Below are 22473 nucleotides of genomic sequence, written 5' to 3'. Positions count from 1 at the left end.
CAACAGGGGGGCACCATAAAAGTGACCCCCGTGGACAGCAGGATTTCTAACTCGACAGGGGGGAAGCGCCACCTGCGGCCCCCGTGGAGAATCTTCACCCGGGCGTTCGCCTCACGGGCTCTGGCCATGCTTCGCTCAGGGGGGGCATGGTATACATTGACCCCCGAGGCGACTACCGGTACCTGGTGACGGGTGCAGCAGACCAGCGCCTGCCCAAATCCACCCGACCCAGGCCCGGGCATCCTCTTCTATCTTCATCAGAAGTCTTCCATCTTGAGGGTTCCCAGTCAAGGACAGGAAACCAACTGATGTGGAGAGAGGAGCCGCCCCTTTTATCTTGAAGGTTTCCTGTCCTTGATGGGCGGATCCCCTCTCTCGTGGTGCCGTCATGTATGATGGAAAAAAGCTGTTTCCGCAGGATCGAAAACACATACAGAGGAACGGTTTTTCTGTCCGGCGAAAAAACCCACAGCGATGGATAAGGCGAAAAACGTATGAAACGGAGATGTGAAATGATGAATCCGGCTTCCGAAACCGTTTTTTCATGCATGTTTCCATTCAAATCATGCACATTTTCCGTTTATTTATTTCCAAAAACTGCATCAAAACCGCGCAAAAAACAGCATAAAAACTGCACCAACAACTGCATCAAAACCTGGTGCAGTTTAGTGCGGTTTTGATACAGTTTTTGGTGCGATTTTTGCGCGGTTTTGATGCAGTTTTTGGTGCAGTGTTGATGCAATTTTGGTGCGGTTTTGATGCAGTTTTTGGTGCGGTTTTGATGCAGTTTTTATGCGTTTTTTTTAATGCAGTTTTTGGTGCGTTTTTTTGCGCGGTTTTGATGCATTTTTTAATTCGCTTTTGGTGCGGTTTTTGCACGGTTTTTATGCGTTTTGGTGCGTTTTTGAAAGCTAAATAAAGATGTATTATTGAACAAAAAAAAAGATTTGTGATGTCATTATTGTCCAACCTCCTCTTTTACATTTGTCCAACCCACACTCCATTACACACACAGATAGACAGATAGATGAAATGGATAGACAGATCTACATATAGATAGATCTATAGATGCATACAGCTATCTATTCATATATCTATCTATAGATATATCTGGATAGATATATCTATTGATAGATGTATGGATAGCGTAGGGTGCGTGTCCACTGTCCAGATTACATCCGAATGAGCTGCAGATTGGATGCTGCGTACTTGTAGTCCCATTGGAAGATGCCTGCACACACACCTCAAAAGACCCCCCGCACACACCCAAACAGCCAGGCACCCACCCGAACAGCCCCGCACACACCCGAACAGCCAGGCACCCACCCGAACAGCCCCGCACACACCCGAACAGCCCCGCACACACCCGAACAGCCCCGCAGACCCAGCACACACATACACGCACACAGTCACCGCCCACACCCTTCCCTCCTCCCGAACTGCAGCGTTTCTCGGACCCACATCCGCAGCAAAACTGCAGATCTTTTTTACATCTGTGGTTTTGCTGCGGATGTGCCCGACTCAATGAAAGTCTAAGGGTGCAGAAACGCTGCAGTTCCGCACAGAAGAAGTGACATGCTGCGGGAAAAAAAAGCTGCGTTTCGGTGCGGCTTTTTCCGCAGCATATGCACAAGTCTGCGGCTCCCATAGACTTACATTGGTTGTGCACTACACTGGGGATTTGATGCAATTCTGTGCGGCAAAAAACGCTGCGGATCTGCAATCAAATCCGCAACGTGTGCACACAGCCTTAGCATTTAGTGAATCTAGCAAAAAAGCCAAGCAAAAAACAAGTGTGGGATTGCAGTTTTTTTGCAATTTCATTGCACTTTGAATTTTTTTCACATTTTCTGTTACACGACAAGGTAAAACCAATGGGGTCGTTCAAAAGTAGAACTTGTCCCGCAAAAGATAAGCCCCCACATGGCCATATTGACGGAAAAATTATGGCTCTGGAAAGAAGGGAAGCGAAAAACGAAAACTAAAAAAGCTCCAGGGGTGAAGGGGTTTAGAAACATGGATATGGACATATCTATGGAAATAGATGAATACATACAGATATTTCTATATATCTATGTCTATCTATCTATCTGTGTGTAATGGAGTGTGGGTTGGACAAATGTAAAAGAGGAGGTTGGACAGAAATGACATCACAAATCTTTTTGAAGATAGAGGGGGGAGAGGAGGGAGGGGTTGGTGTTATGGATTCTGTTTTTGGGCTCCCTCTGGTGGTTACAACTGGTACTGGGTGACTTTGGTGGGTTGCGGTCTCTGGTTTCCACCTGTCCATCTGAGGCTGGGTGTTTCCTATTTAACCTGGCTTTCCTGTCATTCCCTTGCCGGCTATCAATGTACTCAGATGTGCTCAGTTTGGTTCTGACTACCTGCTCCCAGATCTCTCAGGATAAGCTAAGTTATGCTTTTCAGTTGTTTTGTTTTTTGTCCAGCTTGCTAAATATTACTCTATGCTAGTTGGAAGCTCTAGTGGGCTGAGGTGCTCCCCATGTGCCATGAGTTGGCACATGGGTGCTTGTAATCTCAGGATGGTTTTTGATTAGGGTTTTTTGCTGACCGCTCAGACCCCTTTTGTATCCTTCTGCTTTCTAGTTATAGCGGGCCTCGTTTTGCTAACTCTATTTTCATATCTATGTGCGTGCCTTCCTCTCATTTTCACCGTCAATACATGTGGGGGGCAACTATACCTTTGGGGTTTATTTCTCTGGAGGCAAGTTAGGTCTTTATTTTCTCTGCAGTGCTAGTTAGCTCTTAGGCTGGCGCGAGGCGTCTAGAATCAACGTAGGCACGCTCCCTGGCTATTTCTAGTTGTGTTTGTCAGGAGTAGGGCAGCGGTCAGCCCAGGTTCCATCACCCTAGAGCTCGTCCGTTATTTGAGTTATTTTTTGCTTGTCCAGTGCGATCCCCTAGCCATTGGGATCCATAACAGTATAGCCGGCCCACAAAGTGTTAATTGTTTGGGCTGAAGCAGGAGAAAAAGAAGTGTTGAAGGGAAATTTTTTTTTTTTTTTTCCCCTCAGAGTTTTGCTGCCTAGCCTTTAATTGCTGTCTAGCTGCTTCTTACCTCCTCTTAACCCTTGAATGGCTCTGACCTTAGCTGTTTAATATGGATGTCCAGAGTTTGGCTTCCAGCCTGAATAATCTCGCTGCAAAAGTTCAAAACATACAGGATTTTGTTGTTCACACTCCTATGTCTGAACCTAGAATTCCTATTCCAGAGTTTTTTTCTGGAGATAGATCTACCTTCCTGAATTTCAGGAACAATTGCAAATTGTTTCTTTCTTTGAAATCTCGCTCCTCTGGAGACCCTGCTCAGCAGGTCAAGATTGTAATATCTTTCCTGCGGGGCGACCCTCAGAATTGGGCATTTGCATTGGCACCAGGGGATCCTGCATTGCTCAGTGTGGATGCGTTTTTTCTGGCACTGGGATTGCTCTATGAGGAACCTAACCTGGAGATTCAGGCTGAAAAGGCTTTATTAGCCCTCTCTCGGGCATGATGAAGCGGAAGTATATTGTCAAAAATTTCGGAAATGGTCGGTACTTACTCAGTGGAATGAGTGCGCCCTGGCTGCAAACTTCAGAGATGGTCTTTCTGAGGCCATTAAGGATATTATGGTGGGGTTCCCTGCGCCTACAGGTCTGAATGAGTCTATGACTATGGCCATTCAGATTGATCGGCGTTTGCAGGAGCGCAAACCTGTGCACCAGTTGGCGGTGTCTTCTGAACAGGCACCTGAGACTATGCAATGTGATAGAATTCAGTCCAGAAGTGAACGGCAAAATTATAGGCGGAAAAACGGATTGTGTTTTTATTGTGGTGATTCAGCTCATGTTATATCAGCATGCTCTAAACGCACAAAAAAGGTTGATAAATCTTTTGCCGTTAGTACTCTGCAGTCTAAGTTCATTTTGTCTGTAACTCTGATTTGTTCACTGTCATCCATTTCCGTCGATGCTTATGTGGATTCGGGCGCTGCCCTGAGTCTTATGGATTGGTCATTTGCCAAACGCTGCGGTTTTAGTCTGGAGCCTCTGGAAGTTCCTATTCCTTTGAAGGGAATTGACTCTACACCACTGGCTATGAATAAACCGCAGTACTGGACACAAGTGACCATGCGCATGACTCCCGTTCATCAGGAGGTGATTCGCTTCCTTGTACTGTATAATTTACATGATGTACTAGTGCTTGGTCTGCCATGGTTACAAACTCATAATCCAGTCCTGGATTGGAAAACAATGTCTGTGTTAAGCTGGGGATGTCAGGGGGTTCATGATGATGCACCTCTGATTTCAATCGCTTCATCTACTCCTTCTGAGGTCCCTGCGTTTTTGTCTGACTATCGGGATGTTTTTGAGGAGCCTAAGCTCAATTCGCTCCCTCCTCATAGGGATTGTGACTGTGCTATAGAATTAATTTCTGGCAGTAAGTTCCCTAAGGGTCGTTTATTTAATCTGTCAGTGCCAGAGCATACTGCTATGCGGAATTATATTAAGGAGTCCTTGGAAAAGGGACATATTCGTCCATCTTTGTCCCCTCTGGGAGCAGGTTTTTTTTTCGTGGCTAAAAAAGATGGTTCCCTGAGGCCTTGTATAGATTATCGCCTTCTGAATAAGATTACAGTCAAATATCAGTATCCATTGCCATTATTGACTGATTTGTTTGCTCGCATTAAGGGGGCTAGGTGGTTCACTAAGATAGATCTTCGCGGTGCGTATAATCTTGTGCGGATAAAGCAGGGTGATGAGTGGAAAACCGCATTTAATACGCCTGAGGGCCATTTTGAGTATTTGGTAATGCCTTTTGGACTTTCTAATGCTCCTTCAGTCTTTCAGTCCTTTATGCACAATATTTTCCGTGAATATCTGGGTAAGTTTATGATTGTGTATTTGGATGATATTTTGGTGTTTTCTGATGACTGGGAGTCTCATGTTCTACAGGTCAGGAAGGTGTTTCAAGTCCTGCGGGCCAATTCTCTGTTTGTGAAGGGCTCGAAATGTCTCTTCAGGGTCCAGAAGATTTCTTTTTTGGGGTACATTTTTTCTCCTTCTACTATTGAGATGGATCCCGTCAAGGTTCAGGCGATTTGTGACTGGACACAACCTACATCTGTTAAGAGTCTTCAGAGGTTCTTGGGTTTTGCTAATTTTTATCGTCGGTTCATTGCTAATTTTTCCAGTGTTGTTAAACCTTTGACTGATTTGACTAAAAAGGGTGCTGATGTTGCTAATTGGTCTCCTACGGCTGTGGAGGCCTTTCAGGAACTTAAGCGCCGGTTTTCTTCTGCTCCTGTGTTATGTCAACCAGATGTTTCACTTCCTTTTCAGGTTGAGGTTGATGCTTCCGAGATTGGAGCGGGGGCGGTTTTGTCACAGAGAAGTTCCGATGGCTCGGTGATGAAGCCATGTGCGTTCTTTTCTAGAAAATTCTCGCCCGCCGAGCGCAATTATGATGTGCGTAATCGGGAGCTTTTGGCCATGAAGTGGGCATTTGAGGAGTGGCGTCATTGGCTTGAGGGTGCTAGACATCGTGTGGTGGTCTTGACTGATCACAAAAATCTGATTTACCTTGAGTCTGCCAGGCGTCTGAATCCTAGACAGGCTCGTTGGTCGTTGTTTTTTTCTCGTTTCAATTTTGTGGTTTCATACCTGCCAGGTTCAAAGAATGTGAAGGCAGATGCTCTTTCCAGGAGTTTTGTGCCTGACTCTCCTGGAGACTCTGGGCCTACTGGTATCCTTAGGGATGGGGTAATATTGTCCGCCTTCTCCCCAGACTTGCGTCGTGCATTGCAGGAGTTTCAGACGGATAAACCTGATCGTTGTCCACCAGAAAGACTGTTTGTTCCGGATGATTGGACCAGTAGAGTCATCTCCGAGGTCCATTCTTCTGTGTTGGCTGTTATGACCCCAATGGCGAGGGTCTCAGAGGAACGTGGAAGTCTGCAGAATACAAAAATCCAGCTCATAGGGCAGTGGTAACTGGGTTGACCATATATCTACTCCTAACGCCAACACTAGAAGTAGCCGGGGATCATTCCTACGTTGATTCTAGATGACACGCGCCAGCCGGAGAATCTAGCTACCCCTAGTAGAGGAAAACAAAGACCTTTCTTGCCTCCAGAGAAGGGGACCCCAAAGCTGGATAGAAGCCCCCCACAAATAATGACGGTGAGGTAAGAGGAAATGACAAACACAGAAATGAACCAGGTTTAGCACAGAGAGGCCCGCTTACTGATAGCAGAATAAAGAAAGGTAACTTATATGGTCAACAAAAACCCTATCAAAATCCACACTGGAAATTCAAGAACCCCCGAACCGTCTAACGGTCCGGGGGGAGAACACCAGCCCCCTAGAGCTTCCAGCAAAGGTCAGGATATAGATTTGGAACAAGCTGGACAAAAATACAAAACCAAAACAAATAGCAAAAAGCAAAAGGCAGACTTAGCTGATATAACTGGAACCAGGATCAGTAGACAAGAGCACAGCAGACTAGCTCTGATAACTACGTTGCCAGGCATTGAACTGAAGGTCCAGGGAGCTTATATAGCAACACCCCTAACTAACGACCCAGGTGCGGATAAAAGGAATGACAGAAAAACCAAAGTCAAAAAACTAGTAACCACTAGAGGGAGCAAAAAGCAAATTCACAACAGTTGGCTGGTCATCCGGGAATATTTGGTACTAGAGACTTGGTGGCCAGGTCTTTTTGGTGGCCTTCCTTGTCAAGGGATGTGCGCACCTTTGTGCAGTCTTGTGGAGTGTGTGCTCGGGCTAAGCCTTGCTGTTCTCGGGCCAGTGGGTTGTTGTTATCCTTGCCTATCCCGAAGAGGCCTCGGATGCACATTTCCATGGATTTTATTTCAGATCTCCCTGTCTCACAGAAAATGTCCGTTATCTGGGTTGTGTGTGACCGCTTTTCTAAGATGGTTCATTTGGTACCCTTGCCTAAGTTGCCTTCCTCCTCTGAGTTGGTCCCTTTATTTTTTCAGAACGTGGTTCGTTTGCATGGGATTCCGGAGAATATCGTTTCTGACAGGGGATCCCAGTTTGTGTCTAGATTTTGGCGGACGTTTTGTGCTAAGATGGGCATTAATTTGTCTTTCTCGTCTGCATTCCATCCTCAGACGAATGGCCAGACGGAGCGAACTAATCAGACCTTGGAAACTTATTTAAGGTGTTTTGTTTCTGCTGATCAAGATGACTGGGTTGCCTTTTTGCCACTGGCCGAATTTGCCCTTAATAATCGGGCTAGTTCTGCTACTTTGGTTTCTCCTTTCTTTTGTAATTCGGGGTTTCATCCTCGTTTTTCCTCTGGTCAGGTGGAGCCTTCGGATTGTCCTGGAGTGGACGTGGTGGTGGACAGGCTACATCAGATTTGGAATCAGGTGGTGGACAATTTGAAGTTGTCTCAGGAGAAGGCTCAGCAGTTTGCTAATCGCCGTCGCCGCGTGGGTCCCCGACTTCGTGTTGGGGACTTGGTGTGGTTGTCTTCTCGTTTTGTCCCTATGAAGGTCTCTTCTCCCAAGTTCAAGCCGCGGTTCATCGGTCCTTATAAGATCTTGGAGATTCTTAACCCTGTATCTTTTCGTTTGGATCTCCCAGCATCGTTTGCTATTCATAACGTGTTCCATCGGTCGTTATTGCGGAGGTATGAGGTGCCCGTTGTTCCTTCGGTTGAGCCTCCTGCTCCGGTGCTGGTGGAGGGAGAATTGGAGTATGTTGTTGAGAAGATCTTGGATTCTTGTGTTTCCAGACGTAAACTCCAGTATTTGGTTAAGTGGAAGGGTTATGGTCAGGAGGATAATTCCTGGGTGGTCGCCTCTGATGTTCATGCGACTGATTTGGTCCGCGCCTTCCATAGAGCTCATCCTGATCGCCCTGGGGGTTCTCGTGAGGGTTCGGTGACCCCTCCTCAAGGGGGGGGTACTGTTGTGGATTCTGTTTTTGGGCTCCCTCTGGTGGTTACAACTGGTACTGGGTGACTTTGGTGAGTTGCGGTCTCTGGTTTCCACCTGTCCATCTGAGGCTGGGTGTTTCCTATTTAACCTGGCTTTCCTGTCATTCCCTTGCCGGCTATCAATGTACTCAGATGTGCTCAGTTTGGTTCTGACTACCTGCTTCCAGATCTCTCAGGATAAGCTAAGTTATGCTTTTCAGTTGTTTTGTTTTTTGTCCAGCTTGCTAAATATTACTCTATGCTAGTTGGAAGCTCTAGTGGGCTGAGGTGCTCCCCATGTGCCATGAGTTGGCACATGGGTGCTTGTAATCTCAGGATGGTTTTTGATTATGGTTTTTTGCTGACCGCTCAGACCCCTTTTGTATCCTTCTGCTTTCTAGTTATAGCGGGCCTCGTTTTGCTAACTCTATTTTCATATCTATGTGCGTGCCTTCCTCTCATTTTCACCGTCAATACATGTGGGGGGCAACTATACCTTTGGGGTTTATTTCTCTGGAGGCAAGTTAGGTCTTTATTTTCTCTGCAGTGCTAGTTAGCTCTTAGGCTGGCGCGAGGCGTCTAGAATCAACGTAGGCACGCTCCCTGGCTATTTCTAGTTGTGTTTGTCAGGAGTAGGGCAGCGGTCAGCCCAGGTTCCATCACCCTAGAGCTCGTCCGTTATTTGAGTTATTTTTTGCTTGTCCAGTGCGATCCCCTAGCCATTGGGATCCATAACAGGTTGGGGTGTGTTTTGGAGTGGGTGTGCCAGGTGCAGAGTTACAGGCGAGTGCAATGCATCATGGAACTTGTAGTATTAGAGCACAATAAGTCAGGAGAAAGGAAGTTGTCGATTAACCCCATGAGAGCTGGATCCAGCACTAAAGATATGCTGCTACAACATGATAAAAGGTAATATTGCTAAAATAAACACAGTAGATGTTTTCAGTGGCCCATAATAGCAAGATTTATGAAAAAAAAAAAAGGTTATAGTAGTGGACAACTTCTTTAACTCATCATCCCCGGGTCTAGTGCAGAGTCCCTGTCACTGCATGTTACACTGGCGGCTCGGAACTCCGTGAGCTCGTTAGTTGTCAGAACCGCTGAGGTCCGGAGTTGTCAACGCTGCAGACTAGAACAGGCATTGGGAGCGGCGGAGGAGAGTTAGTTCTGGACCCAGGGAGGGGGGTGAAGCACAGTTTATTAATGAATAAATAAATAAATAAATAAATTCACACAAAACTGTCACTGAGGGATAGGGTTTTATTTTTAAACAGAAAACCCCTTTAAGGATATTAGGTAGAGCCAAGCAGATCGCACAACCCCAGTCTCTGGTCCAGCTCACTGTTCTCTTTGCAGAGCTTTCCGAGGCGGCGTTTGATTTGCTAACCTGGTGTGGCGTCATCTATGTCATCTCACCAGCCTGCCTAATCATAAACCGAGCCTGGGATCGCAGAGCGTAAGGAAACTCGCGCATCTCCTGCCCTGGACCAGGGAGCACTGACCTGGACGGTGGACGTGGGAGATAATCGGCTCATCTCTAATACTAAGTATGACAGATTATCCCACTATTCAAATATATGCTGAATATAAAAACCAAACCAGAAACAAAATCAACACCGAGCTGTAAGTAAGCAGCGGGGGATATGTTCATTTTGTTTGTTAGGTTTTCTCGGTTTAATGGCCAGTGTGAACCTACTCCTACATGTTGCATATATAACAAAAATGGTGGTGGAAGAATACAGTGCAAAAGCTATGCTGTAAATATGTATTAAAAACTGACCCAGATTCCAGGACAAAATAATAAAATGGAAAAATCCTATTGACCTTGTAAATGATCACAAAAGTACTTGGTTCTTGATATGCCCATCAATAAATATAGCAGTCAATGGAGTGCAAAAATATTAATGTATAAATAAAGTGACAGTGCACAATAAAAGCATTTATAAGAAGCAAATCTATCCAAATTGTCATCCTTTTACTATATTGCAATCATCATATTGTGCACTTACAATTGCTCATTTTGCTGTTCTACCCAGTTAGTTCTTCTTTTCCATTAGATCTATGACATCATGTGATTACAAACAGACTAGCTGAATCCTTTACGCTCTATGCAGAAACAAGAGGTCAATTTTCCCTATATGAGTCATGAATCACTGCAAAAGTCCCTAGCAGGGGGAGGAGGGAGAAGCTGGATCAGGAGTTAGAGGGAAATGATAAATGCAGGGATAATAGACTTCCTGTTTCTACATAGAGCAGAGAAAAGAACTGGGTAGAAAGGCAAAATGAGCAGTTGTAAGTACACAGTGCTATATAATACGAGTCCAATATATTCAAAGACTCAAGGAGAAACCAGGCACCTAGCTCAGGGTGGGGGAGGGTCAAGCCTCAAAAGGCTGCAAATAACAGATTTCACACTTTGAACCAGCCAGCTCAGAGCAGGACAAAGGCATGTTTTCAATACAGAGTAATGCTGAAGCTGTCAAAGAACATTCTACATAATCCCATAAGGAGTTAAGGAGATACTATACATCCTAGACATACATCATGTACATTTTCAAGGTCTCTGGAAAAAACGGAATGCCTCCCAGGGTCTCGATTTGTTCTAATAGGGGAAATACATAGAATGGCCAGTAGGAACCAGATAGCAATGATGTGTTTAGTCTCAACGCGTAGCACGGGCCTGGTCAGATCTGATGGCGCCAAAACCATCTCCCTCTTCCATTAAAGAGTTATGACATCTTAGGGTTTAGAGCTTTTATTTTCTAGGGGCAAGGGGAGGTGATTTGAGTTCAGCCCAGAGGGCAGGAGGGAAGTGACCCAAATAGCGTAAAGTCTAGTGTAAGGCTATATGGTCTCTCTCTTATGCATGTGGTCCACTTCGAAGGGTGGGGGGGAAGGGGGGTGTCACATACGTCAAATAACGTGCTGTGAAGGACCTAGGAGTCAGCTGGCAGCTCATGCTCCCTGCCGCCCTGTGAACACATGGTCGAACATCAACCCGGTAACTCACATGATCCATCTGCTTATACCTTTTGTCCTACCACTATTGTATTCACATATCTTGTCATTGTATATGTGTAACTATCCTGTATTTAGCGTATTGGCTAGCGTGCCCATAAAGCAATTAAATAATTTAACCTTGGGTTGCTCTTATCTCGATCCATGAATCCACACGTCCACTTCTCATCTTAACTTTCCATGCTACTGGGACTGATATCTGGACCGATATAATCCCGTTAATGGACAGTCTTATATCTAACGTGGAATTGGTGGCAGTTCTACTGGGATGACCAGCCGCTGTTTCTCTGGTGCTAGTGAAAGGGGCCTCTCAGCCTGTCAGGGTTGTGAGCAAGTGTGGTGCCACGTCAGTGACTGCGTGGTCCACATCCTGTCTCTGCCCTTGTCTCCCTGAGCCCGTGTGGACAGCTTGGTGGTCCTCCCACCAGGTCATTGCCATCTCAACCTGTGTGAAAACAGCCTTTAAAGGGTGTTACAATTGTTCTTGAAAAGGGCTTAAACTGGTTAAGGGGTTTTCAGGATAAGCCTTTTCCTCTTCATAAATAAGCATTTGTTAGTTTTTCTGACCCATAATGCAGACAATTCATGAAACTTAGGGGCTCCGCCAATTTACAGAGGGTAAGACCCAGGGACTCAATGATTTGCACTGTTCTAGACGTAATGTAACGGCTCCAGCCGATCAACAGAGATCGGAGCAGAGGTATAGAGGCAGCGTTGGACCTGAGGATGGTGAGTAAAGCTCAGTTTGATATGCCACTGAGCCTGTGGGCGTATATGAGAAATGCGACCATTGCTTTAAAGCATTTTAACAGCAGGAGCACACCTATAGTCAGTCTCCACTACCCGGTCCTGACTTGACACATAGGAAATAAGTGGAAATGCCGGCAATCACTGGCTGAGCAGTCCCCTCTGTTAGATCAGGTAGCAGATCTGCTTTCAACTGCTATTAAAAATGCTTTAAAAAAAAAAAAAAAATTAAACTTGCCCGCTCTTTAAAGTGGGGGATGGTAGTGATGTTGAACAGATGCGGTTTCCAACGGTGAAAGCTGTATCCATATTGAAAGGGTCCTGTGGTGCTCTGCTTGTCAGTGCAGAGAAGCCAAGCCTGCGCACCTCCCTCCACCAGTTTGTATCAGAGTCCCAAACATTGCCAAGCACTATAACTAAGCAGCATGGGCGGACTTCATACATAACTGGAGGCAAATCGCCTGCGTACCTTGCTGTGATTCACAATTTCTTTGTGTTTCTTAACTACGCAGTCAATGATATCGCATACGGTCTGTATCCTCCGCTCAGGGAATCCACACTGGAGAAACTGCTGCTTTGTTAACACAGGCTTGTAATGGAAGACATCTCGGAGAACCTGCAACAACGGATCAGAAAGCTTATCCCTTACACACAGAACGCTCAGGAATGGAAAGTCCAGCACTACCTGGGAAAAAAGCCGATGTGGAATAGCAGTAGAAGGTTGGTGTATTTTACATAGCGGACTACAGCGTTTAACAAGGGATAGTTCACTTATTCGACAACCTTTAAGCCGGCCCGAGAATTGTTGGATAGCCAAGGGTTCGGAATGGATCCCTCTTACCACTGGAAAGCGCTTCACCCAACCCAATATATTTTGCCCACTGTGACTAACGTGCATCACACCGACACTCCCCGCTACGCTTCATAGAAGGGGCCTGCCTAGCGCGACAAGCCCATTAAAAAGTCGTTTCAAAAGCAGAAGAACATTTACCTTGTATACGGCATCAATAAATCTCAGGTCACTCTTTGCAGCAAGCTCAACGTCTAGTGACACTAATATCTCGGCAATGTTCGCGGAATAACCAGTGAAGGTGTAGCTGATGATTGGCAGCGATGCTGCGGGATCTCCTTTCACCAACCTTTAGTGGCAAAAAGAATTAAACTATTAAAATATCCCCTCAAATTATTACTCAAGAGTCCAATCAGTGCACACAACGCTACTCAAATATTTCAAGGTGTCATTAGTTTAGGAAGAATTAAATTATTTTTTTCATCTCCTTCAACCTCTTTAAAGTGGGCCTGTCCACACGATTCTGTAATGGAACATAAAAACATGGCTGTAATGGTGCTGTACTGCTGATCTGATTGATACATTTGGTTGAAGAAATCCGCTTTGTGGTTCTTTCATCACAATTTGAAGTTTTCTGTTAATTAGATTTTGCTACACAGGGGCCGGACTGCATACTGGGTCTTCTCCTACCAGTCGGCGATACCCTGGCCCCTTCAGCTGCCTCCAGTCTGCGAGTCCCCAGCCCCTCCGCCTGCCTCCAGTCTGCCATTCCCCGGCCTCTCCGCCTGCCATTCCCCGGCCCCTCCGCCTGCCTCCAGTCTGCCATTCCCCGGCCCCTCCGCCTGCCTCCAGTCTGCCATTCCACGACCCCTCCGCCTGCCTCCAGTCTGCCATTCCACGACCCCTCCGCCTACCTCCAGTCTGACATTCTCCGACCCCTCCGCCTGCCTCCAGTCTGTCATTCCCCGGCCCCTCCGCCTGCCTCCCGTCTGTCATTCCCCGGCCCCTCCGCCTGCCTCCAGTCTGCCATTCCCCGACCCCTCCGCCTGCCTCCAGTCTGCCATTCCCCGACCCCTCCGCCTGCCTCCAGTCTGCCATTCCCCGACCCCTCCGCCTGCCTCCAGTCTGCCATTCCCCGACCCCTCCGCCTGCCTCCAGTCTGCCATTCCCCGACCCCTCCGCCTGCCTCCAGTCTGCCATTCCCCGGCCCCTCCGCCTGCCTCCAGTTTGCCATTCCCCGGCCCCTCCGCCTGCCTCCAGTCTGTCATTCCCCGGCCCCTCCGCCTGCCTCCAGTCTGTCATTCCCCGGCCCCTCCGCCTGCCTCCAGTCTGCCATTCCCCGACCCCTCCGCCTGCCTCCAGTCTGCCATTCCCCGACCCCTCCGCCTGCCTCCAGTTTGCCATTTCCCGACCCCTCCGCCTGCCTCCAGTCTGCCATTCTCCGGCCCCTCCGCCTGCCTCCAGTCTGCCATTCCCCGGCCCCTCCGCCTGCCTCCAGTCTGTCATTTCCCGGCCCCTCCGCCTGCCTCCAGTCTGCCATTCCCTGGCCCCTCCACCTGCCTCCAGTCTGCCATTCCCCGGCCCCTCCACCTGCCTCCAGTCGGCGATTTCCCGGCCCCCTCCGCCTGCCGTCTGACCTACTTGTCAACAGTATTCGTCTGTTTGAGGCGAAAAGAAAAACACAAGCGACCACGTTTTGTGACCAGACACTACCGAAAAAGAAGGTCAGACAAATCATAGAGTGACTCCATCTGACTCATTAAAGTCAATGGTCCCAGGCATTCGCGGTTGCACCCGAATTCCATTTTTCAGGACTTCAAAATGGAAACCTCGATCGAGCAACTGACATGTGCCCAAAACCGCTATGTGAACCTGGTCTTACAGGATTTCCTCCTGCAGAGCTTATACAGCCGTCCTCACAGGCGGCACAGATTTAATGTTCTCAAGATGACCTCTGGTGGAGAGGTCTGTGACCGAATCGGTCCATGAACCACCTCCAAATAAAATACATGGGAAAGCGGTTTACAGTTGAAGGAGACAGATAAACTGGTCAGGCGCTCCTCCACCAGTGGCCATGTAGAGAACAGAAGTGGTTTGCACTCGGTGAGGATGGCCGTACTAATAATTACTGATAGTAAGTGCCACAGAATAATGTCCCCAACATATCTGTACACATCTATTAATATAAAGATAGAGGTCATCCTCTTTAGGGATCCCCTTAAAGGAACCCTATTAATGACATCATAAAAGATTTTTATTTGTGGCATGTCAAGAGTACCACTGTCTTTATGTCTCTAAACCCAAACAGGAAGTACAGGGATCAGTAAAGGGTTTAGGCAGAGTTGGATCAGAAACGTAGAGGAATCAATCAGGACTTATTTTACACCATTGTAGATGATCTACTATATAATTGTCTAAGTGTCACTTCCGTCTGTCTGTCTTTCTGTCTGTCACAGATATTCATTGGTCGCGGCCTCTGTCTGTCATGGAAATCCAAGTCGCTGATTGGTCGTGGCAAAACGCCCACGACCATTGCCACGACTAATCAGCGACGGCCATAGTTTGGCAGCGAAATGGCCGCTGCTTTACTGCCCTGCCGTCAGCGCTGAGTGCTCACACAGGGTTAATGCCAGCGTTAACAGACTGCGGTGTAACGCACTCCGTTAACGCTGCTATCAACCCTGTGTGACCAACTTTTTACTATTGATGCTGCGTATGCAGCATCAATACTAAAAAGATCTAATGTTACAAATAGTAAAAAAAAAAAAAAAAAAAAAGTTATTCTCACCTTCCGATGTTGCGTTCTGTTCTCGGCGGTGCAAGCGGCAGGTTCCAGTGCCAAGGAAGCTATGCGAGAAGGACCTGCTATGACATCACGGTCATGTGACCGCGACATCATCACAGGTCCTGCGCTCATACCAACCCTGGGACCGGAAGCTGCCGCGTGCACCGCACACAGGCGCCAGGAATTCAAGGGGCCTTCGGAAGGTAAATGTTTATTTTTTATTATGTCTTTTTTAACCACGCATATAATGCCCACATTGCTATATACTGTGTGGGCTCTGTTATATGCTACATCTCTGTGCTATATACTATGTAGCTGGGCAATATACAACGTGACTGTGCAATATACAACGTGGCTGTGCAATATACAACGTGCTCTGTGTTATATCCTACGTCGACTGTGCAATATACTACGTGGCTGTGCAATATACTACGTGGCTGACCAATATACTACATACCTGTGCAATACACTACATGGCTATGTTATATACTACGTACCTATGTTATATACTATGTCGGTTATGTTATATACTACATCACTGTGCAATATAGTACGTAGCCTGTGCTATATACTACCTACATAGTCTAGAATACCCGATACGTTAGAATCGGGCCACCACCTAGGTTCTTATATACTCTTAAGGAAGGACAACCCCAATAAAGACTTAATCAGAGCAACATTGTGGTTCACCAGAACTACAAGTGTACTTTAATATACCGTATATACTGGAGCATAAGCCAAGATTTTCAGCCAATTTTTTTAGACTAAAAGTGCCCCTCTCGGCTTATACTCGAGCCATTGTCCCAGGGGGTCGGTGGGGAAGGCGCAGCTGTCACATCATACTCACCCCCTCCCCGCGCGGTCTCTGCACGTTCCTGCTTCTCCGATGGTCTCCAGCACCCGCAACTCTTCCTGTGTTCAGCGGTCATGTGGTACCCTCATTAAAGTAATGAATATGGACACAACTCCACTCCCATAGGCGTGGAGCGCATATTCATTACTTTAATAAGCGGTATGCTCATAGAAAGAAAAACTAATACCATAAAAAAATGATCTTTATTAGATTATATTAAAAATTCACAACAACCAAAAAAGTTAGAAAAACAAAAAACAAAAACCAGGCAGCTATAAAAAAAAATGCCGACCTTCAAAAAATAATGCAATGGGTGGGCCTAATAGCCCTAGTAACCCCTATCAAGCCCTGCCTGACAGCGGAGGTTGGCACCCTAATACATGCAAATGGCGCCACCGCTCCACAGCGGCTAACCCTATTCACCCTAGAAGGTTTGTACATTATTAAGTTCCTGTATGGACAGCTGAATTATAGTACGCTTCACTACATATTTTGTACCATGATTTGTTACCACAAATAATTCTTCTTTGGTCTAATGGATTAATTTAGACTAAGGGGGGTTACCACTGAGCAGCTCCATCTAGCTCCTTTTGGTTGGGGCGTAAGGTTTATCACAACAGCACCCCCTTGGGTTCTTCTATCCCTTCCTCTTTCCTGATCTTCTACTGTGACTTTGGTATCCTTTGAAGGGAGAGCGATAGGGAGTTGTTCAAAGCAGCCTTCGATGAGCGGGGGCGCCACTGTGCGTATTAATCTAGGGTGCCAACCTCCGCAGCCAGATAGGGACTCCACAAATAGGGACTGTGGAGGGAATTTTTTCCTTTACACTTTGTTTTTTCCCCCTTTTTCTTCTAGCCGTTAAAAAACTGTTCTATACAAGAATTGTGTGGTTTGTTCAATTGATTATCAGATTGTGATTTATTGGCGTTGGGTGAGGTAGCAAATTGTTTTTTCCCACCCTACCGATATTACGGACTGCTCAGTGACTAGTGACAGAAGGTGTGTGGACTGGGTGGGCTAATATAGCCCATTTGTTGTTGTTTTTTGTGGTCTGGTACCTGTCTAGTGGTCCATTCTTGAGCAGGAAATTCTAGGGTGAAAAGGGTTAGCCGCTGTGGAGCGGGGGCGCCATTTGCTTGTATTAGGGTGCCAACCTCCGCTGACAGGCAGGGCTAGATAGCGGTTACTAGGGCTATTAGGCCCACCCATTGCATTATTGTTTGCAGGTCGGCATTTTTTATAGCTGCCTGGTTTTTGTTTTTCTAACTTTTTTAGTTGTTGTGAATTTTTAATATAATCTAATAAAGATAATTTTAATGGTATTAGTTTTTCTTTCTATGAGCATTTCATTTAACTAATTCCCCTTATCTGAGTTCAAAAAAATTTAATGAGCGGTACCATGTGACCGCTGCACACAGGAACAAGCTGCCGGTGTGCACCGGAGACCATCGGTGAAGCAGGGACATACACAGAGACCGTGCCAGGAGGGGGTGAGTATGACGGGGGAGGGTGAGCAATGCGATATTCACCTGTCCCCGTTCCACCACCGGGCTGTTGTCTTCCACGTCCTCTGGCTGTGACGTTCATGTCAGCGGGCGCGATGACGTGGTTAGTGCGCGCCCTCTGCCTTAACAGTCACTGCAGAGAGCCGGAAGACACAGCGGCACACGGCGGTGGAACGGGGTCAGGTGAATATCGCAAGTGCCGGGGGTCTGAACCACTGGCGACTCCGACACCTGACCCCCATAGCGCGCCGGTGTCCCCACCTGCTCACGTCTCCGGCACCCAGCAATGAGGGATGAGTATGTCATTTTTATTTTTTTTTTAATCGCAGCAGCAGCAGCATACGGGACATATTATTCTATGGAGCATCTTATGGGGCCACCAACCTTTAATGCAGCATTATATAGGGCATCGTATGGGGCCACCAACCTTTAATGCAGCATTACATGGGGCATAATATTCTACAGAGCATCTTATGGGGCCATCATTAATCTATTATGCAGCATTATATGGGGCGTATTTTGTATGGAGCATCTTATGGGGCCCATCATGAACTATATGGAGCATTATATGGGGCTCCTGATTCAATATGGATATTCAAAAACACTTAACCTACTGATGACAACTAATTTTACTTTTATTGGTATCGATTTTTCTTTTTGAAATTTACCAGTAGCTGCTGGATTTCCCACTCTATGCTTATACTCAAGTCAATAGGTTTTCCCAGCTTTTTGTGGCAAAATTAGGGGTCTCGGCTTATACTCGAGTATATTATTATTATTATTATTTATTGTTATAGCTCCATTTATTCCATGGCGCTTTACATGTGAGGAGGGATATACATAATAAAAACAAGTACAATAATCATAAACAATACAAGTCATAACTGGCACAGGAGGAGTGAGGACCCTGCCCGCGAGGGCTCACAATCTACAAGGGATGGGTGAGAATACAGTAGGCGAGGATAGAGCTCGTCGTGCAGCGGTTTGGTTGATCGGTGGTTACTGCAGGTTGTAGGCTTGTCGGAAGAGGTGGGTCTTCAGGTTCTTTTTGAAGATTTCGATGGTAGGCGAGAGTCTGATGTGTTGTGGTAGAGGGTTCCAGAGTAGGGGTGATACGCGAGAGAAATCTTGTATGCGATTGTGGGAAGAGGAGATAAGAGGGGATATACGGTAATTCACTCTCTTATCAATCCCACGCATATTAGATAAAAGTTGGCCGAACCCACTGACCATGTCGTTTTTACAGAGTCCTCCCAAATCTTCCCTGACAGAAGATGACAGAGAACCTAAGGATCAGGTAATTAAATTCACAGCACCTAATTTTCAGACATCCTGACACATTTCGACTAGACAGTCCGGCTTCACTTGATACACTTTCATTGAGCAATACCGCGCACATCTAGTCGGCACGTGACCACGTGTATGCAAATCAGATACTCGCGGTCACTTGACCACCTGATGCACTGGAGAATCCTCAACACGTGTGATGTGAGGAGTCACAAGCCAGCAGTCACATGGGGATTGCAGACTTGTACCCTAAAGCCAGAATATCCCTTCCGCTTTTCTCACAAACCCAGACCATTCTGCTCCGCTTCCCCTTCCTTACACCAGGCTGCCTACAGGCCAGACTTCACACATAACATGACTCCTCTTACCCTGAGTAGTCGACATCTCTGGGATAACTCAGAGACCTCAGCTTCTGCTCCAGCTTTCGGAGAACGCCTTTCACATCCCCGGTCGTCATCATAATACAGCAACTGAGAAACCGTCCTGGAAAAATAGGTGGATCTTTAACAGAAAACATGATCCCAAATCCCCACATGTAGGATGTGCTGGGGGCTTTATCTCCATCCCACCGTGCTCATGGACTGTGGGCTCGGGCAGCAGAGCACGTCTGATCACCCGAGAGGACACAGTGACTCCTATACACAAATACTGGTAATGATGAATATCTGGGGACCACCACGGCCACACCCCGCCAATCAGAAAGACCCCAGGGCCGCTGCTCCTCTGCTGTAAGCTGGAGGCCAGGGGAATGTAACGTGACAGCCATGGTACTCTACACACCGGCACGTTACATGAAGGTGGGGTCCTGGCTGGGCGTGTGGATTGGTGCTCTCAGGACGCTACAGCCGTGCAGGCCTCATACAACCAATGTCGCTGGTTTGCCAGGACCTGTATATGGACAGTTCAATGAGCGAGACCAACTGAATGGGAACTTGGTGAATGTACACAGGAGATAGCAGGTACAGTCTTATGAACGTTTCCTTTACAACTCATTTTCCACACAGATTCCTTCCTTTGCTTCTCCACTGTTCTCTTTTCCGGTGTCCCCACTGGTTCTCACCACAACCCAGCTCAGTATTAGTCTTGTTCAGCAAGAGTCCCTCACTCGTCTGGCAGTTCTGCCTCTTCTGTCCCTTTGGGTGCATGTATGGCCAGTACTTATCTTCTCTTTTACTGATGCTCTGGAACCCCCGCCAGGGATTTTCTACTCATCTCACGTACTGAGTTCTGTCAATGGCCATTACCGTCTAGTGTTATAAGCTCAGGGTCTCATAGCTAGGTGTCCTCTTCCTGGAGCCATCTCTATTGGATCACTACATCTTAGTTACTTCTGCTCCAGATCTCGCCATCACTTTTCCTTTGGTCTCCTCACTTTAGGGACACCCCAGAATGTGGCACTGCTCACAACAGACCTTAGGTCCTCCTTCTATGCACTCCACCTGACTAACACAGGAAATGTCACTTTTCCTTCAACTTGACCTCTCCCACTCTGGACTAGTCCCAGCAATTAACTTTCCCTATGGTCAAACTACACAGACTGTCAATATTACTAATACCTTAACATTGAACTTGTTTCAAGAAGGAAAACTGGGCAGTATGTCCATCTCCTTACAGGAACACTGCATACCGTATATATGCAATGGCACGGGGCCTGCAGACGTGGGGGAGCGGTTACCCTGACCCCAAAAAACTGGAGAGGTGGAGGATTATGCATAAACAATGTATACAGAAGGGATGACCCTTCAGTGCGCTCACACTGCTAAAAAAAAAAAAAAGTCACCAAGAGGCTAATACAGGGGCGGACATATCATTGGGGAAACCTGAGCGACCACACAGGGGCCCAACAGGTAAAGGGGGCTCACCCCCCCTCCAATGCAGGAGAACTGTGCATTGTGAGGGCTGTTTGTGCACAGGGGTCCGTGTCTGCCAGCGGGGGAATATACCTACCGGTCAGCAGGTCTTCCACCTGGTCACTACTTTGTACAGAGACCTCAGCTGCTGATGGTTTACACCATGCTGTGCCCCAGCTGCTGCAGAACATCATACACACCTTATGTCCTATAAAAAGTAATCATGGAAAGCAGCCTCCTCAATCAGAGGTTCTGCAGCAGCTGAGGTGGCTATTATATACAACGTAACCAATCCTGACTGCGCGATCCCCATGTTGTATCACTGATGTCCCCCGTGCACTGCCGACCTCCCCACCGGCAGCACAGGGGAGGGGATTACAGGACGTGACCGATCATCGGACCTGGGAAGCCCGATCCCCGGACCTGGGAAGCCCGATCCCCGGACCTGGGAAGCCCGATCCCCGGACCTGGGAAGCCCGATCCCCGGACCTGGGAAGCCCGATCCCCGGACCTGGGAAGCCCGATCCCCGGACCTGGGAAGCCCGATCCCCGGACCTGGGAAGCCCGATCCCCGGACCTGGGAAGCCCGATCCCCGGGGTGCAGCCCTCACCTGCACGGCTCCCGTACAGTACAGCCCGTACACGGCAGTCCGCTCCCGAAGTATCGCAGCTGTACAGTACTCTGCTTCTCTCAACAAGCCCCGCCTACAAACATCCTTTCACCCAATTAGCGACCTCCTGAATTCTACAAATGACGTTGCAGCTTACATGTAACTTCGGAGATGTGACGTAAAAGAGGGTCTGTGATTGGTGTAGAGAACCAGAGCGGATAGGGGCGGAGCTTGTGCGTTTTTGACGGTTGGTGCTGTGTGTGTGCAAGCGGCAATTAGAAGAAGCAGCATTGTGGTGTGTATGGTGATGGGGAGCAGCGGTACCACTGTGTGGTCATGGTGATGGGGAGCAGCGGTACCACTGTGTGGTCATGGTGATGGGGAGGAGCGGTACTAGTGGAAATTCGGAGTGCAGCAGCGGTACAGCTGTATGGTGATGGGGAGCTGCGGTACCGCTGTATTATTATTTATTATTATAGCACCATTTATTCCATGGCGCTTTACATGTGAGGAGGGGTATACATAATAAAAACAAGTACAGTAATCTTAACCAATACAAGTCATAACTGGTACAGGAGGAGAGAGGACTCTGCCCGTGAGGGCTCACAATCTACAAGGGATGGGTGAGGATAGAGCTGGCCGTGCAGTGGTTTGGTGGTTACTGCAGGCTGTAGGCTTGTCGGAAAAGGAAGGTCTTCAGGTTCCTTTTAAAGGTTTCTATGGTAGGTGAGAGTCTGATATGTTGTGGTAGGCTGCGTGTCCACGATCAGGATGGCCGGCGGTATTGCCGTAGCGGCGAAAAGCCCCGCCCCCTTTCTGGGACGCGATGATGCCGGATGTGTACAGTACACATCCGGGATCATCGCACCCCTTGCCATAGGGCCCTGTGATATTACCTGCGGCGCCGCAGCGTCGCCGCAGGTAGCACGGACATGCTGCGATCTGAAAAGACGCGCAGCATGTCCGGAGTCGCAGGCCCGCCGCGTGCGAGTTTCCACGCATAGTGGACACGGGATTTCTAAAAATCCCCTCCACTATGCTGGAACATCTGGACGCTGCGTGTTTGACGCTGCAGCG

The 22473-nt window shown here is 47.5% G+C and overlaps 1 protein-coding gene across 2 annotated transcripts in view; it reads right to left on the bottom strand.

Moving 5' to 3' along the window:
- The window catches only part of CEP44 (centrosomal protein 44), a 38610-nt gene extending 17085 nt beyond the window's left edge, over window positions 1-21525 (bottom strand). For both annotated transcript variants that reach the window (XM_077279514.1, XM_077279515.1), the window contains exons 1-4: window positions 21397-21525; window positions 19304-19418; window positions 12707-12854; window positions 12185-12331 (exon numbers count right to left, since the gene is read on the bottom strand). In XM_077279514.1, the coding sequence (XP_077135629.1) occupies window positions 12185-12331; window positions 12707-12854; window positions 19304-19395 (387 nt within the window). In that variant the 5' untranslated portion in view covers window positions 19396-19418; window positions 21397-21525. The remainder of the gene's footprint in view (window positions 1-12184; window positions 12332-12706; window positions 12855-19303; window positions 19419-21396) is intronic.
- Between the last annotated feature and the right edge of the window lie 948 nt (window positions 21526-22473).

The sequence above is a fragment of the Ranitomeya variabilis genome, chromosome 1, assembly GCF_051348905.1.
Source record: "Ranitomeya variabilis isolate aRanVar5 chromosome 1, aRanVar5.hap1, whole genome shotgun sequence".
NCBI classification, from domain to species: Eukaryota; Metazoa; Chordata; class Amphibia; order Anura; family Dendrobatidae; genus Ranitomeya; species Ranitomeya variabilis.
The sequence above is the reverse complement of the archived record's forward strand: the minus strand, read 5'-3'. Positions and strand labels throughout refer to the sequence as shown.